This window comes from Acipenser ruthenus, chromosome 5 (genome assembly GCF_902713425.1).
Source record: "Acipenser ruthenus chromosome 5, fAciRut3.2 maternal haplotype, whole genome shotgun sequence".
Lineage (NCBI taxonomy): Eukaryota > Metazoa > Chordata > Actinopteri > Acipenseriformes > Acipenseridae > Acipenser > Acipenser ruthenus.
The window spans coordinates 46,120,036-46,133,778 of record NC_081193.1 but is presented as its reverse complement, the minus strand read 5'-3'; the positions used below and the strand labels follow the sequence as shown (position 1 = coordinate 46,133,778).

The 13,743-nt window shown below is 33.6% G+C and overlaps 1 protein-coding gene across 2 annotated transcripts in view; it reads left to right on the top strand.

Annotated features, from left to right (window-relative positions):
- LOC117402679 (transport and Golgi organization protein 1 homolog) overlaps positions 1-13,743 on the top strand; it is a 34,457-nt gene that overhangs the window by 11,670 nt on the left and 9,044 nt on the right. For both annotated transcript variants that reach the window (XM_059024282.1, XM_059024281.1), the window contains exons 7-16: positions 4,231-4,362; positions 4,608-4,629; positions 4,905-4,993; positions 5,258-5,335; positions 5,424-5,534; positions 8,280-8,351; positions 8,585-8,689; positions 8,796-8,918; positions 10,359-10,464; positions 10,582-10,637. In XM_059024282.1, coding sequence (XP_058880265.1) covers positions 4,231-4,362; positions 4,608-4,629; positions 4,905-4,993; positions 5,258-5,335; positions 5,424-5,534; positions 8,280-8,351; positions 8,585-8,689; positions 8,796-8,918; positions 10,359-10,464; positions 10,582-10,637 — 894 coding nt within the window. The remainder of the gene's footprint in view (positions 1-4,230; positions 4,363-4,607; positions 4,630-4,904; positions 4,994-5,257; positions 5,336-5,423; positions 5,535-8,279; positions 8,352-8,584; positions 8,690-8,795; positions 8,919-10,358; positions 10,465-10,581; positions 10,638-13,743) is intronic.

Sequence of the window (13,743 nt, the reverse complement as noted above, 5' to 3'; positions counted from 1 at the left end):
CTCTCAGCTGGGATTGAACCCACGATCCTCCAGTCAAGAGTCCAGAGCCATAACCACTACTCTACACTGCTGCCCATTATTGCTAAAGGTGCCTCAACTAGCTGTTAATTTAATTTTCCTTGTCAGGGTATGACTACTTTTGAATTAGCATTTTTGGAGTTTCGCAAAAAAAATGCTGAAATAACTAATTGTAGACATCTATTTCTTGTAACTTGTTTTCCTCATCCACAAAAGTAAAACTTTTGCTACAAAAGATTTTCCCATAAATATTTGTTTTCAAGAAATTTCTAGAAATTATAAATTTCCACTGGAGTATGTAAACTTTTGACTACAACTGTGTGTGTATATATATATATATATATATATATATATATGTGTGTGTGTGTGTAATATATATATATATATATATATATATATATATATATATATATATATATATATATATATATATAAAAAATAAATAAAATGAGGTCGGCATGGGTAGAAAATCCAGAACCAGGTACCCGCCATGAAAAATACAGGTAATGATTAAAAATAAAAAGTCTCTTCAGATCTGTAGACTTGTGTAACCTTTTTCAGTACTGGAAACACTGAAATAATAAAGAAACATCTGCTTCAACACAGTTATGTTAAATGTGCTTCATACACGGGATTCTTTGTGACATCTATTGACCATATTCTGCTGTTTTTGTTGATGTAATGTTGTACTTGTATTGATTCAGGGCAGTGCAAGGATTCCAATAATGGAGGTTTTATTTATTTTCTCAGTCGGAACACAGCGTAGTTTACACAAAACAGAAGTATATGCAAGGAGAATATCTTACTGTTCTTTCTCTTTCTCTCGCTTTTCCCGTTTATCCCTTTTTGTCACAATATCTCACAATACTTTAGTTAGTTGTTTATTTATTTTTAAATAAAGGCTACTTATTTTATCTTTCTGGTAATCTCTGAGCAATAACTGTAGATAAAGTGTTCTGTACTGGAAGCCACACGGTTATTATTATTATTATTATTATTATTATTATTATTAATGGATAATTAAGAGTTATCACTGACATAAATGATGTTATGATGTTTTCTTTCCGATTTAGTTCCTGAGAAGAATAGTCGCTGCAGTTATTATTATTGAGGTGTACTTGCTGCTAATGCAAAGCTTGTTTTAATGTTGTCTTTGTTACGCCGGCTAGAGACCTGCATTGTCATATTTTCTACATTTTCTTTAAATTGTCAAATTAATAATCAATACCCGGGTAGTAAAAAGAGACCAAGGTTGGGTCAGGTAATTTAAAACCTGGCCGGGTACCCGGGATTTTGGGTACCCGTGCCGACCTCTAATATTAATATATATATATAATACAGAGTGAGAGAGAGAGAATAATAGATGGGCTTCAGTGAGTTACAGGAAAGTAATTCCATCTCAGGTTTATGTGACATCATAAACTAAGAGACTGTTAGGTCGAGTAGTTTGTGAACTATCACAGAAATCCTAGATGGAATTATTTTCCTTTAACTCACTTAAGCCAATATATTATTTTTTATAAAACATGGATATTATCTGTGATAAAAAAGACAATAAAAGGGTGTTAAGGTTCAAATTGCAAGTGAATTTAATGAATAATAATCAGTTAAGTCAGTATTAAAGAATCTTAAATATAATTTTCTTTTTAATAATTAGGAGCGGTGGATTAAACTGGGTAGATATTTAACTACAAAAAATAACGTATTTTTAAGGAAAAGGTGTTTCAGTGGGGTATGCTTTTTATTTTATTTTTTAGTCGCTGTCAGAGTCGAAGATTATTTGTCTCATTTGCTTGGTTGTTGCTGTTGTTGGTGGATGATTGTAAATCTTCACAGAGACAGATTTGTTAAGTACCTAAAAACCACAAATTGTGGGTGTTGTCTCGTGATTTAAAACAAGTCATTTTGTTTGAAAGTGGTCAGGGTGCACAGGAGTCAGATATGGGTCAAAGGTCAAGTATAACCTAGATGAATATGCCATTTTGATGTTCCATGTAATTATATATAATTACAAGTTGTATATAATTATATATATAATTACACAGAGTAGGTAACTAACCTATATAACTCTGCCAGACAGGTGTTGGCTTTTGAATTTTAAAATTGGTTCTAACACTTTCAATTCACTTCTTATTGAGTTTAGTAGTTAAAATTCTGAATTTTTTTAAATTGAGGTAATTAAATACAACTTGTTCTTATATGTTATAGTTTGTTATGTATTCTTCTACCGACATGTAGGTGTCGCTGTGGTACGTGAAGCGATGTATGTGGTCCTCAGCTATTGTGACGTTGTGGGGTCAGTAAAGGTCAGGAATTGTTGACGTGTTCCATGGAGAGAAGTTCAGTGTAGAGCTAGATCTGTAAGCTTGAAGAGAAACACTGCTTGTTTGTAATCGTTTATTATCGATTATGTTTTCAAATCTAATTAACTAACATTTTCATGTATTATTCTTTGATATTCACATTTGTCATCTTAAACCTTGATGTGTTTTAATCTTTTTTTTTTTTATTTGACATTTAAAAAGTAACAGTAAGAGGCCTGAGAAGCCGTTTTTACTTTATTAACAGAAATAATTCATTTTACTAATATGTCGTACCAATACCAGTATTAAATACACTGTTTTTAGTGTCATTTGAAAATCGCTTACGTGTGGTTTAATTCCCCCTGACATCCAGTTTTCGATATGGATATTATAAACGAGGAAGGAGGTTTTTTACCTAGTTTAGAGAAAGAAGACTTTGTTGAAGAAGGAATATCTTTAGGTTTTTACGCATTTTTGGTTAGGACAATAATTAATGTAAGTAACTTGTTTGTTTATTTAGTGGGCGTTTTCTCCAAAGCCCGAGGACAGAATTTAAGTTGCACAGTAGTTTGCTAACAAAATGTCTTTTTTTTTTTTTTGTTTTGTTTTCGAAGTAATACTGTGGTGTTTAACCGTTATTCAAAATTGGATTTAGTTATGCGATGGATGAAGCCTGAATTAATTACTAAGTTATGCTACTGTTTCCCAGAAGTGGAATTGTTGTTACTAGTACACTGTTACTCGCATTAGATTAGATGGGGCTAAATTAAATTACATATTTTTTTTTAGCCATTGCCTTTCAAATCGATCTACTACTTTCTTTCACCAGATTGTCAGAGCTTGCAAAAACAGCATCACCTTTTTTTCACACGTGAACAAAATGTTTGGGTTTCAGTTTCCTTGACACAATATAACTGCACCGTTAGAGCAATACAGTATAGCCCTATGGCTTTGGTTGCTTTTCACAATTCACTACATAACTCACGTCAGATTTGTAAATGTATATTTGTACAAACTAGACCATTTTTTGTTTTCTTGGGAGGGTAAATCAAAGTGGTGCTGTGGTTTATTTATTTATTTTTATCTATCTATTAATGCAGTTCTTGTTTGAGGTCTTTAGGATAGACTTTATACAGACTGTGTTTGTGTTTGATGTACCATGCAACAAACGAAGGACAAATGTATGCCAACTAGCAAACTCTATTGGGGACAAGCTAAATTGGCAATTTTAAAAAGCAGGGAACACAAGGTGGATGGGACTGTAACTTCTGATGCCCTTGATATTTTTAGAGCGCTGGTTTTGGCGAGTTCGACTCGATTTTAATTTTTACCTGGACAGCTTTAAACTTGGTGTGTGGGTGGGGTGTGTAGAATCGAGGAGGAAACACTCGAATTGGTTTTGTGATTTTTAAGGTGCTTATATATATATATATATATATATATATATATATATATATATATATATATATATATATATATATATATACATTATAGGGTGATAAGGTAATTTGATTGCATTTTATATCTTGTTTTTATGTGTTTTTGCTATTTCTGTTTTTCATTTGTTATTGGTTAAAAGTGTATTTTTAAAATGTTAGAAAGTATCTATCTGTCTATATAATGTGCCATTGCTGGTTTTTAATCTTTGCTGCTATTGTGCACATTTATCCTTGTTGCACAAGTTAAATGGAGGAGGATGCATTGTGCACATTTATGTTTTTATGATCTATTCAGGTATGTTCTAGTAGATAAAGCCGATCTTTCACACTTTTTATTAGTGTTGTAAATAAGCTATACTGGTGTTAGGATAAACCTTTGGCATGTTTTGAGGTCTAGCATGAAATGAGAGAGTTATTATATGGTACCCTGCAGAAGTAGAATCAATTTAAGATTTATTTATTTTTTTCAGTTGGTAGCTGCCCTGCCAGAGGACTGGCAACCAGGGCCCAGTTTTTATGGGATGTCATGGGAGCCGGTGATCATAACCTTCCTCGTGGGATACTTGACAGTCACAATTTTCCTCTGGAGGACCCTCCTTGCAGTAAGTTTAGTAAAATAAATAAATAAATAAAAATAAGCCCAGTCAGGCAGTGGAACAAATTATTCTGTTTGATTTGATTAAAAGGGAAGGTTAATGTTGGTTCAAGGTGCCTCTATTTGTACTGGTTTAAAAAAGATTAAAAAAAAAAAAAATGTTCTTGGGTTTAGCAAGTTGCAACTTAATTTTGTTGGTGCAGATTTACTATGTGCTTTTTTTTTTTACAATTTTTTTCCCTTTTCTTTTAGGTAAACAATAGGACATACCTATGTAAGTGCCCTTATGTTACTGAAATTGCTAGTATTTAATATGCTACGGCATCTGTGTGTCCATGTTATTGCATCCCAGAGCCAGGCACAGGGAGTGTTTTGTTTGTTTAAAATCTTGATGTATTATTTTTTTAATGTGGAAATAATTCAGCAGTTAATTTTCTGTCTTTTCTGAAAAGATATAAACACATTTATTTGCTGGTAAATACATATTACAATATATATTCTATATACTAAATTTAAAGTTTGTAACCAACATGTTTTTTATTATTTTAGTGACAGAAAAACAACTGGGGGAAAGAATTCAGCAGTTAGTTAAAGAAAAATGTGAAGTTCTTGAAAAAATATCAGAATTGAAACAGAAGGTAAGCACATGTTTAGTTGATCTTTACCTTTGAAAGTAATATTGAAAATAATGCACTTGTTATACTTCTTAGACCATATATATTGCTTCTTGAAAAGTTTACTACATAAATTATTTTACAGCACATTTACCAAAAGTAGTCTGTTGATACAATCATTGTAAAAGAAAGCTGTAGCTGTAAGGTTGCCACCTGAGACTAGCAGCTATAATCAAGAAAAACAGTTTTTTTACATTTTATTCTATTTGTTTTACTTGGAAATTTTAGATTGAAGAAAGTGAACAGCAGTTAGTGGAGTCTGAGAAAACAAAATCCTCTTCTGCCCGTGAAAATGAAAAACTTCAGGTAATAAAGCAATGTCTCAATTTATGTTAAACGTTGCACATCAGTTGTTGTGGTAGTTTACCATTTGTTTTCTCTTTCACTTTAAAAGGAAACATTTAAAGCTTTACAACAAAATAATGAAAACCTGATAGAAAAGCTCAGGACACTGCAGTCTGCTGTAGAAGAAGAAAGGAAAAAGAACCTGCATCAAGAAGAAAGAGTAAGCAGTATCATATTGTTATACATCAGCTATCTGAAAGCCTCCAAGCAGACTGGCTGAGAACCTTCTCACCAGAAACTGAAAGTAATAAACCTAAATAAACAATTCAGTAGGCAATAAGAAAGACCCATTGCAGAAACTTTTGTCCACTGAACTAAAATTGTCTTTTTTGTTTTATTCAGATAACATTTTGTAGCCATTCTAGTTAGGAGAATAAGCAGTTTGTCATGTCTTTATGTGGCTATTCATCATTAACTTTAAACACTCCTAACTGGTCCCACAGATGCTGATTAGCCCTAATCTTTGACTACCTTACCTAAACTTCTTTGACCCCATTCACATTTGCAATTTAATTTTCTCACATGTGAACGCTTCAAAAAAGAAAAGGTAGCCCAGGGCCGGCCTAGATTTAGGCCGACGTTTCGATGTGGCCCAGAGCCTGCAATCCAGGACCAGCACCGGCCTTTACATATGTATGAACACAAAGCAGATTAAAGGCCTTTGCACACTGGATCCGTCATCTGAAAAAGTCACGCGTCAATCCATTGCACACTAGATGCGTTAATATCGTACTTCAGAGCGCTGATGTGCAGTGGAGGCTTTGTAGTAAATATACCTAGTTTCAGTATTTTAATAAAAAATAAATACAATTCTGTTAATTTTTACATAACTTTGAACACAAATGTTAAATGTAGTATAAACTTAATGATCAGCAAACACTGATAGAAAACGTTTACTAATTATTACATTTCTAGTAGACTACAATAATTGTTACGCAATACATAAAAAAAAACAAAAAACATATGATATTGCACAACACAGTTATCAAAGCATCAGGAACCGTATGACCAATATTAAATTTTTCAAACACTCGCTCCTGTAAAATATATATATATATATATATATATATATATACTTGTTTTCATGTTTTATAATACATATCATTCATGTCCAAGTCCATGACAATGTCTTTCCATATGTGTTTTGTTTTTTTTTAACAGTTTTTGTAGTCTTTGTTGAATTTATCAAACTAATTTTTGTTTGGCGGCACACACAATTAGATTTTCTATTTTGTTCAGGGTACGGTAAGAACCCACGTGCCTTCCCAGTCGTTTTTCATTGGTCAGTGTCATTTTTATCACACGTCAGATCTGATCAACTCAAACTTGTTTAGATTCCAAAATTGTCTCATCACCGTCTGACGACAGTTACGGACTCAGTGTGCAAGGTGCAATAGGGAATGCACATGATGTTGTTTTTTTTATGTTTAGATGCACGTTAAATTCAGATGCGTTGTCGGATCCAGTGTGCAATGGCCTTTAGGCCTCCTTTTCATATCCCATTACCAATTTGATTTTCTATAATAACACGGAAAAACACAGATTTTCTATGATGTCGGAGATTTTTTTTGTTTTACATTTGGGGAGGGGCAAAAAACATGCAAGGTTTTTTTTTGTTTGTTTGATAACACCTACCATATCTAAATATTAACACAGACAACTTTGCTTTAAATTTACATAAACCATACCTGTCTAATAAAACTGCTTCTGGTATTCAAGTTCAGTGTTGAATGAAGCTTTTAGTTTACTTCAGTCAGTATCCAGAGCTGTTCAAAGATGCTGATAACAATAGCAATCACCCCTAAAGATTGGATCAACGAGTTCGGCAAGGACGAATTTCACGATGATGGTGATGTGCTGTTTTGTACTTCATGCAAGCAAGGCTGTTGATTGTAGGCAGACGATTCTATAACACATGGAAAGTGCTAAACATAAATTGAATGTGCTCAATGCCATATATAAAAACAGGGAACTATTTGTAATATTTGAAGTAAAAAAAAAAAGTGTTATTTATTAATGGCACTGGTAAGCTTGTAACTTGCTTAATTTGAAAGTGTGAAAAATTGTATTTTCACTGTAATATTTCAATGCCTGTTATTGTTAATGTTGTTCTGCTGACCATAGTTTATTATGTATCGAGCATGTTGAGCAAAGTGTATTTGACATACGACAGTGTGTTGCTATATTTAGATTAGGGTGCTTCCCTTGCTGAAGTTGCCGTAGCTACATGTGGAACAAGGGTTTTATTATAGCCATATGTTTGGTAATCTTCCAAGAGAAGGGTTAATGCTGATGTTCCGTTTAAATATATACCATAAAATTGCTACTGTGTGCTGCATTGAAAAAAAAAAGTATTAATAAGAAACATCTGCTACAAATCTAGGATTACTGTATATTCCGGTAGCGCTTCCATTCTGAGAGTGCAGGCTATTGTTCCATAAAAAAAAAGAAATATCAATTTGCCACATTTTAGGCCTGCTTTTTAGTCACATGAACGTGCAAAGGCGCCTTAAACTGCAAATGTGAACAGGGTTTCAGACCTAGATATGCGGTGGCCCCTGGGCCAGCACAGTGGTGTGAACGGGGTCTATGCAATGCTTTCCAAACCTTTTAGATGTCTGGGTTTTCCAGCCTTTCAGATTCTTTGTAATGTTAGTCAATGGGAGCTTTTCATGTATGTTTATCCAGACTACTATGTTCTGTTATGGCATGATAACAGGATTTTGAATCCCAAAAGCAAATGACTGAGAGATTCAAAGAATATTCTTTTTTTTTGTATTATTTTCTCTAAATTAGTTAATGAAAACCTCTTAGGTGACTCAATGGTGGACTATGATTTATGCTCATTTGTATGATATTTTTTTTTGTAAATACTGTAGTAATGTGTGTTTTGGTTTCTTTTCAGATGTCTGACACTCAAAAGTCATTCAAGAAGTTTCAGAGTTTAATTAAATCTAAGAGTGCTGAACTATCAAAGGTAAGTTACAAAACGTGTTTAGTTTTAATTGCAAATGTTGATTCACTTTTGGACATTAATAAACTAGCATGTAATTGCGTTTCCTGCTTATGTGGTGTGATGTTGCCTTGCATTGCTTGTGGGTTTTTAAACACAGTATAGTATGTACCGGTTACTGCTGCCCAGGACTAAACAAAGTTCAATTTGACCTAGAACCTTTGTTTCTATCTGACTGTTACACCTTTGTGGTTTAGGTACAAACTTGTGTGGAAGGGGCCAGACTAAAAGAAGCAGCAGTAAAAGCTGAACTGCAATCTGTGTTGAAAGAAAACAACACTTTAAAAGACAGTAAAAAAAAAAGTAAGTATCTAGATACAGGAGCAAATTTTACTAATTTTAATGCATTTCTGTGCACAGTGATTGTGAATTGTGTTTGAATTCATATTTGTTTCCCCCCAATTTCAGCTATTGAAAGAGGCCAGAAGCTGGGAAGAGCAACACAGAGAATTTTCCGAGCAAATTAAAACATTCCAGAAGAGTCAGAAAGATTTAGAAGACACTATTGCACGTAAAGACAACGAAATAGAGGCATGTCTTTTTTATGATCTACATAACATTATTTCAATTCTGAAAAATGTAGTTAGATGCACATTACTTTTTAGCTTCCACAGTACATCCCAATTATGATGAAACTTGGAATAGACATTTGTTAAATTATATTTAGGGCTTCTGTTAGGTTTTTATTCATTTAATTTTTCGGTGCTTATTCTTAGCTATTTGAGTTTTATGTAAATTGTTTTTTTTGGGGGGGTTTATGATATACTGTATGAAATTTATTATTTTCGATTATTTTCCAAAATTCTTGAGCATTTTTTTCTGTTGCATCATGTATTAACGCGACAGTACTTGCATACTTCATGTACCTACTTTCCTTTTCTGTCTTCCACAACTAAATCCTTATGGTCACCGGCGTATGCTTCGGGGGTTTCTGTGTGTTTAGGCTTTTTTTTTTTTACATTTTGCCACAATTTGCCATTCTTTAAGTTCCACGAGCATGTAAATACTCCCTATGGAATTGTAATAGCTTTAAATCTTGCAAGAGAACAATCCTCCGCTCTAGTAATTGCAATATTGTTTTAAATTTGGCAGGCGTGTTACAATCCTCCGATAGAAATGGAATTTGCTGTCACTCAGTAGTTGGTGTGGGTTTAAAGTATTCAGAACGAATCAATGTGAGATACAAGTCAGAAAGTAGAGACTGCCTTTTTTTTTTTTTTTTGGTAGGTTACTGTATTTTATTTATTTTGTTCACGGGGAAAGGGGTCAAGTCAACGAACTGAGTAACCATTCCCAGTGTTTTTCTGGTGTTTGTTGGATATGCCCCAATTTCATTATTATTGGTTAAAACTGAAAATCAGAAGCCCTAATTATATTTGACAATATGAACTGGCAATCAATGTATAATGACAATGTGCATGGATAGTTTTCACATGAAGGTTTTCACCTGAATGCCTCTAGGTCTCACAAACCCTTTCTTGTATTTGTTTAAAACAACTTGAGTAAGAGCTATTCCACATAAGGTAACTAGAGAAAAGAGTAAATAGAGCCTCAACACTGATAGATTTAATACTTGTAAAAAATAAATTCCATTATAACATAAAACAAATGTTTCAGACACCCATCTGTCACAAAATAAATGAATAAAGACGTCGCCAAGAACCGTTTGTCTAACTAACAGGAAGTTTCTTTTTTAGTAAAAAATATGGGTGGATTTAATGGGCACCTCCTTGTGCTGACATAGTTACTTTAATCTTATTACAAATGTGCCAATGTAAATTACATTTGTGGTTTTTGAGGTTTATAGGTTGAAAGTGTATGGAAACTGTAAAAATCATACTGCTAATTGAAAATGAAGTATAGAAATGCAGCAGTCCTCTTACGGTATGGTACTTACTTACAGCAGCTTGTTTATCCCAGTGCTTATCTTGTGTGTTTGTGGTCATTAAGTTGTATATTTTATTTTTGTAGGTTTTATCCGATTGCATTACTGAGTTAAGACTACTTGAAGCCGAAGCTAAATGTGAGACTGCGGAGTTGCAGAAAGCAGATGCCAAGTCAAATGGAGAAACTCAAGGTGATTTATTCACTATACTAACATTCCTATAGGTCTATATTGTAAAAACATGTCTAATTTATGTTATAAATTAGTGTTTTACAATTTGCACAATTTAAATCAAAATTACTCTTTCAGGTAAAAAGAATGATGCCATGAAGAACAAGATAAAACAGATGACGGACGTGTCACGGGTAAGTCTAACTTTCTTTCATTGACCAATACATATATACTATTTAGTATTTATGTATTATAGCAAAGGAAACCAGATACATTTTATACAGTAACTTACTATACATTGTCTAGTTAGTAATGCACTTCTTATATTGCTTCTTTCTTGACCAAAGGTTTGTATCTACAGTTACATTTTATTGGTTCACTATTTGCTGTGGACTACACACATACCCTGTTTACACTAGCCGCTTTTAAGCTGACCGAGACGGCATAAGGTTTTTTTTTTTTTTTTTTGTAGTGGTTTGTTTTTGGTTACTGTGAATGCAGTGGTCCCTGAGATCAGCTCACAAGTGCGTCGTGGGCAACGCCCCCACTGTCAATGTCAAACAGGCACAGACAACAGCAACAGGAAGTTGGCATTGTTACTCTGACAAGAACCAAAAAATATCTTTGACAGAATGCTGAGAGTTTTATAATGTGAAAAAAACATTTTTTAATTCATGTGGGGTAAAAGTGAAGCCTTGTTGCCACAAAACTTTATTGTTAGAAATATAACTTTTCACACATCTACAAACGTAGCCTGTGATCGTATTTTGATACCATCAATATGAAGAAATGCTCAATTTTGTCTAGAATTAAACAAATCATTACAGTAAAGTTGCTAAGAAAATGAAAGGTTTCCTTCACACGGTGAATACAGTCTTTTGTTTAAAAGTACTGTGCTTTTCTGCATGTAGTGCTTGTCTAATTATGTGCATCACAGCACTAACAATTATACAATTTGAAAAATAAAGCCACAAGCTTGTGTACGTTTAATCATTTTAAATGTATAGGCTTTATCGTTGTAAGTGCCGTGATGTGAATAGGGTTACCAGACATAAACTGGCATTGTCCCAGTTTTCAGCCTTCATTTTTTGTCCCAGTTTTCAGCCTTCATTTTTTGTCCCAGTCAGAAACAGTACAATTGTTAAGTCGTCCCGGTTTTGCTGTTGTATTCACATTTGTTTTAAGTACAGAACCGTATCAGTGTGCTCAACAAGTTCAACAGCAGAGTAATTTGTTGGGTTGAGTTGGTGCCATTCAAAATAAAATAAACGATCTTATGCATTGTGTTTAATAATTCTGATTGTGTATATCACATGTTTAAATGTTAATAGCTAATCCATGTTTTGTACATTTAATATGTTTTGATTGGAAGAAAATAGAAAGAAAACAAGTTATGATCTGCAATAAATGCACCCAATGTTTAATTTTTTAAATTATGATTGTGCTATTATATAGTGTTATTTTAATGGCTTCAGGGTTGCTATGGCATCTGTGAATTAAAGAAAGAAAGAAAAAAAAAAGTCCTTGTTTTTCATTCTGGAAATCTGGTATATATAAAGCACTACAAGGTCCACAAGCACTTTACTTTTAAACTAAGGACTGTATTCACCCCCTAGAAGGAAATATTTTCATTTATGAAAGGTTTTATTTTTTAAATTGTATCATCAACAGTACCATGATGCGTTATTAGTATATGGTAAATAAACTTGAGTTCTGGGGGGAGAACATATACAATTGAAAGTCACAGATGTTTCTTTTTAGCTATTAAACTAATGAGTTTCACTTGTGTTGAATAGCAAAAGTAAGTATTTTTCATGGGTAAGAGAATAAACAGGAGTTGTTGTTTACATTTACATATAAGTAGGGCTTGAAGTTTTCAGGTTTTATTTTTGATCACATGATGTCCCTTTTGAACAAATTTTGAGCCAATTCTGTTTCTTAACCCTTTGCGGTCCTATGTTGGACCAGGTCTGACATTACAAATTTTCCTCTCTGGTCTGATGTCGGACCTTGTCCGACATCATCAAAAAGACGTCAAGCACAGGTCCCTAGTCATTTCTTCTCCGGGAAAAGCAGAGAAAACTTTCAATGGCTGAGTGAGGTTGAGATGTTCTAGTAATAAAATAATGACTTGGATAGCATTATTGTGGAGTTTGGTGATAAAATGAGTGATCAGGAGATGATTTATCAGTATGCACTACTAAAAAGACATATGTGATAAATACAGCTAACAAGGAGTTGGGCAGGGCTGGAGATGCAGTACTGAGTGTCCTGTTGATATGCAGTACCTTTTAAACCTATTTTACTGTGAATAAAATTACTTTTAAACAGCATGTGTAAAATAAACAGCTTGTGTGAAAATAAATTGAACCTGACGCGCCTGACAGGCGCTGAATAAATGGACCACAAAGGGTTAATTAAACTCAGAAAAAACTGTTAATTACAAAACAATGTCACTTGTTTTTACCTTCATATCTTGACTGAGTCTGAATCTGTTTTGCTTTTTTTTATTTCAAACATAGCTGACAAATTACGTTAATTGCTCATCTCTGAGCCTAATTGCATTTCACTCTTGCACTCCCCTAGTTTATCATTGTGCTTTTGTTATTTTCCATACTCGTTTAAGAGTTATCCTGACAGATTTTCTTTTCAGCTTAAAATAACCAGTATGAAGTGTACACTGATAGCAAGTCCATAATTTTAAATCTCCTTGATTTGTAGCAAAGAAGACAATAAATCTTAAACCCAGTTTGTAATGAACAGTTTTCTCTTTAGAAACCGCTTAACAATTAACATTTAAAGGTAGGTAGAGATCTGGAAAATAAAAATCGAAAAGTTCAAGCCCTACGTATAAGAAGAGTTATGTGTAAATGTAGCCTATGCAATAACACCTGTTTCTTTAAATCTGATACACATGTTTTCAATGCTTTGCTCCATTTCAGAATCTTAATTAGCACAGAACGACCACTTTTGAAGTAGAAACTCACAAGTGACACAAATGCCAGGCTTGTTCTTGATTTAAAGCAGGAGTGTCCAATCCTGGTCCTGGAGGGCCGTTGTCCCGCCTGGTTTTTTGTCTCTAACTGTACCCTAAATTACTTAAGTGCTTAATTGGTACAATTAAGTAATTTAGGGTACAATTGAAAGAAAAACGAGACGGGACACCAGCCCTCCAGGACCAGGATTGGAGACCCCTGATTCAAACTCTTCCGCCTCTGTTTTGGGAGGGGAAAAACGCAAGGGGTGATTTGATATGACATCATCAGGCACGCTCTACAGTTCAGGGGTTATGCCTGAGCA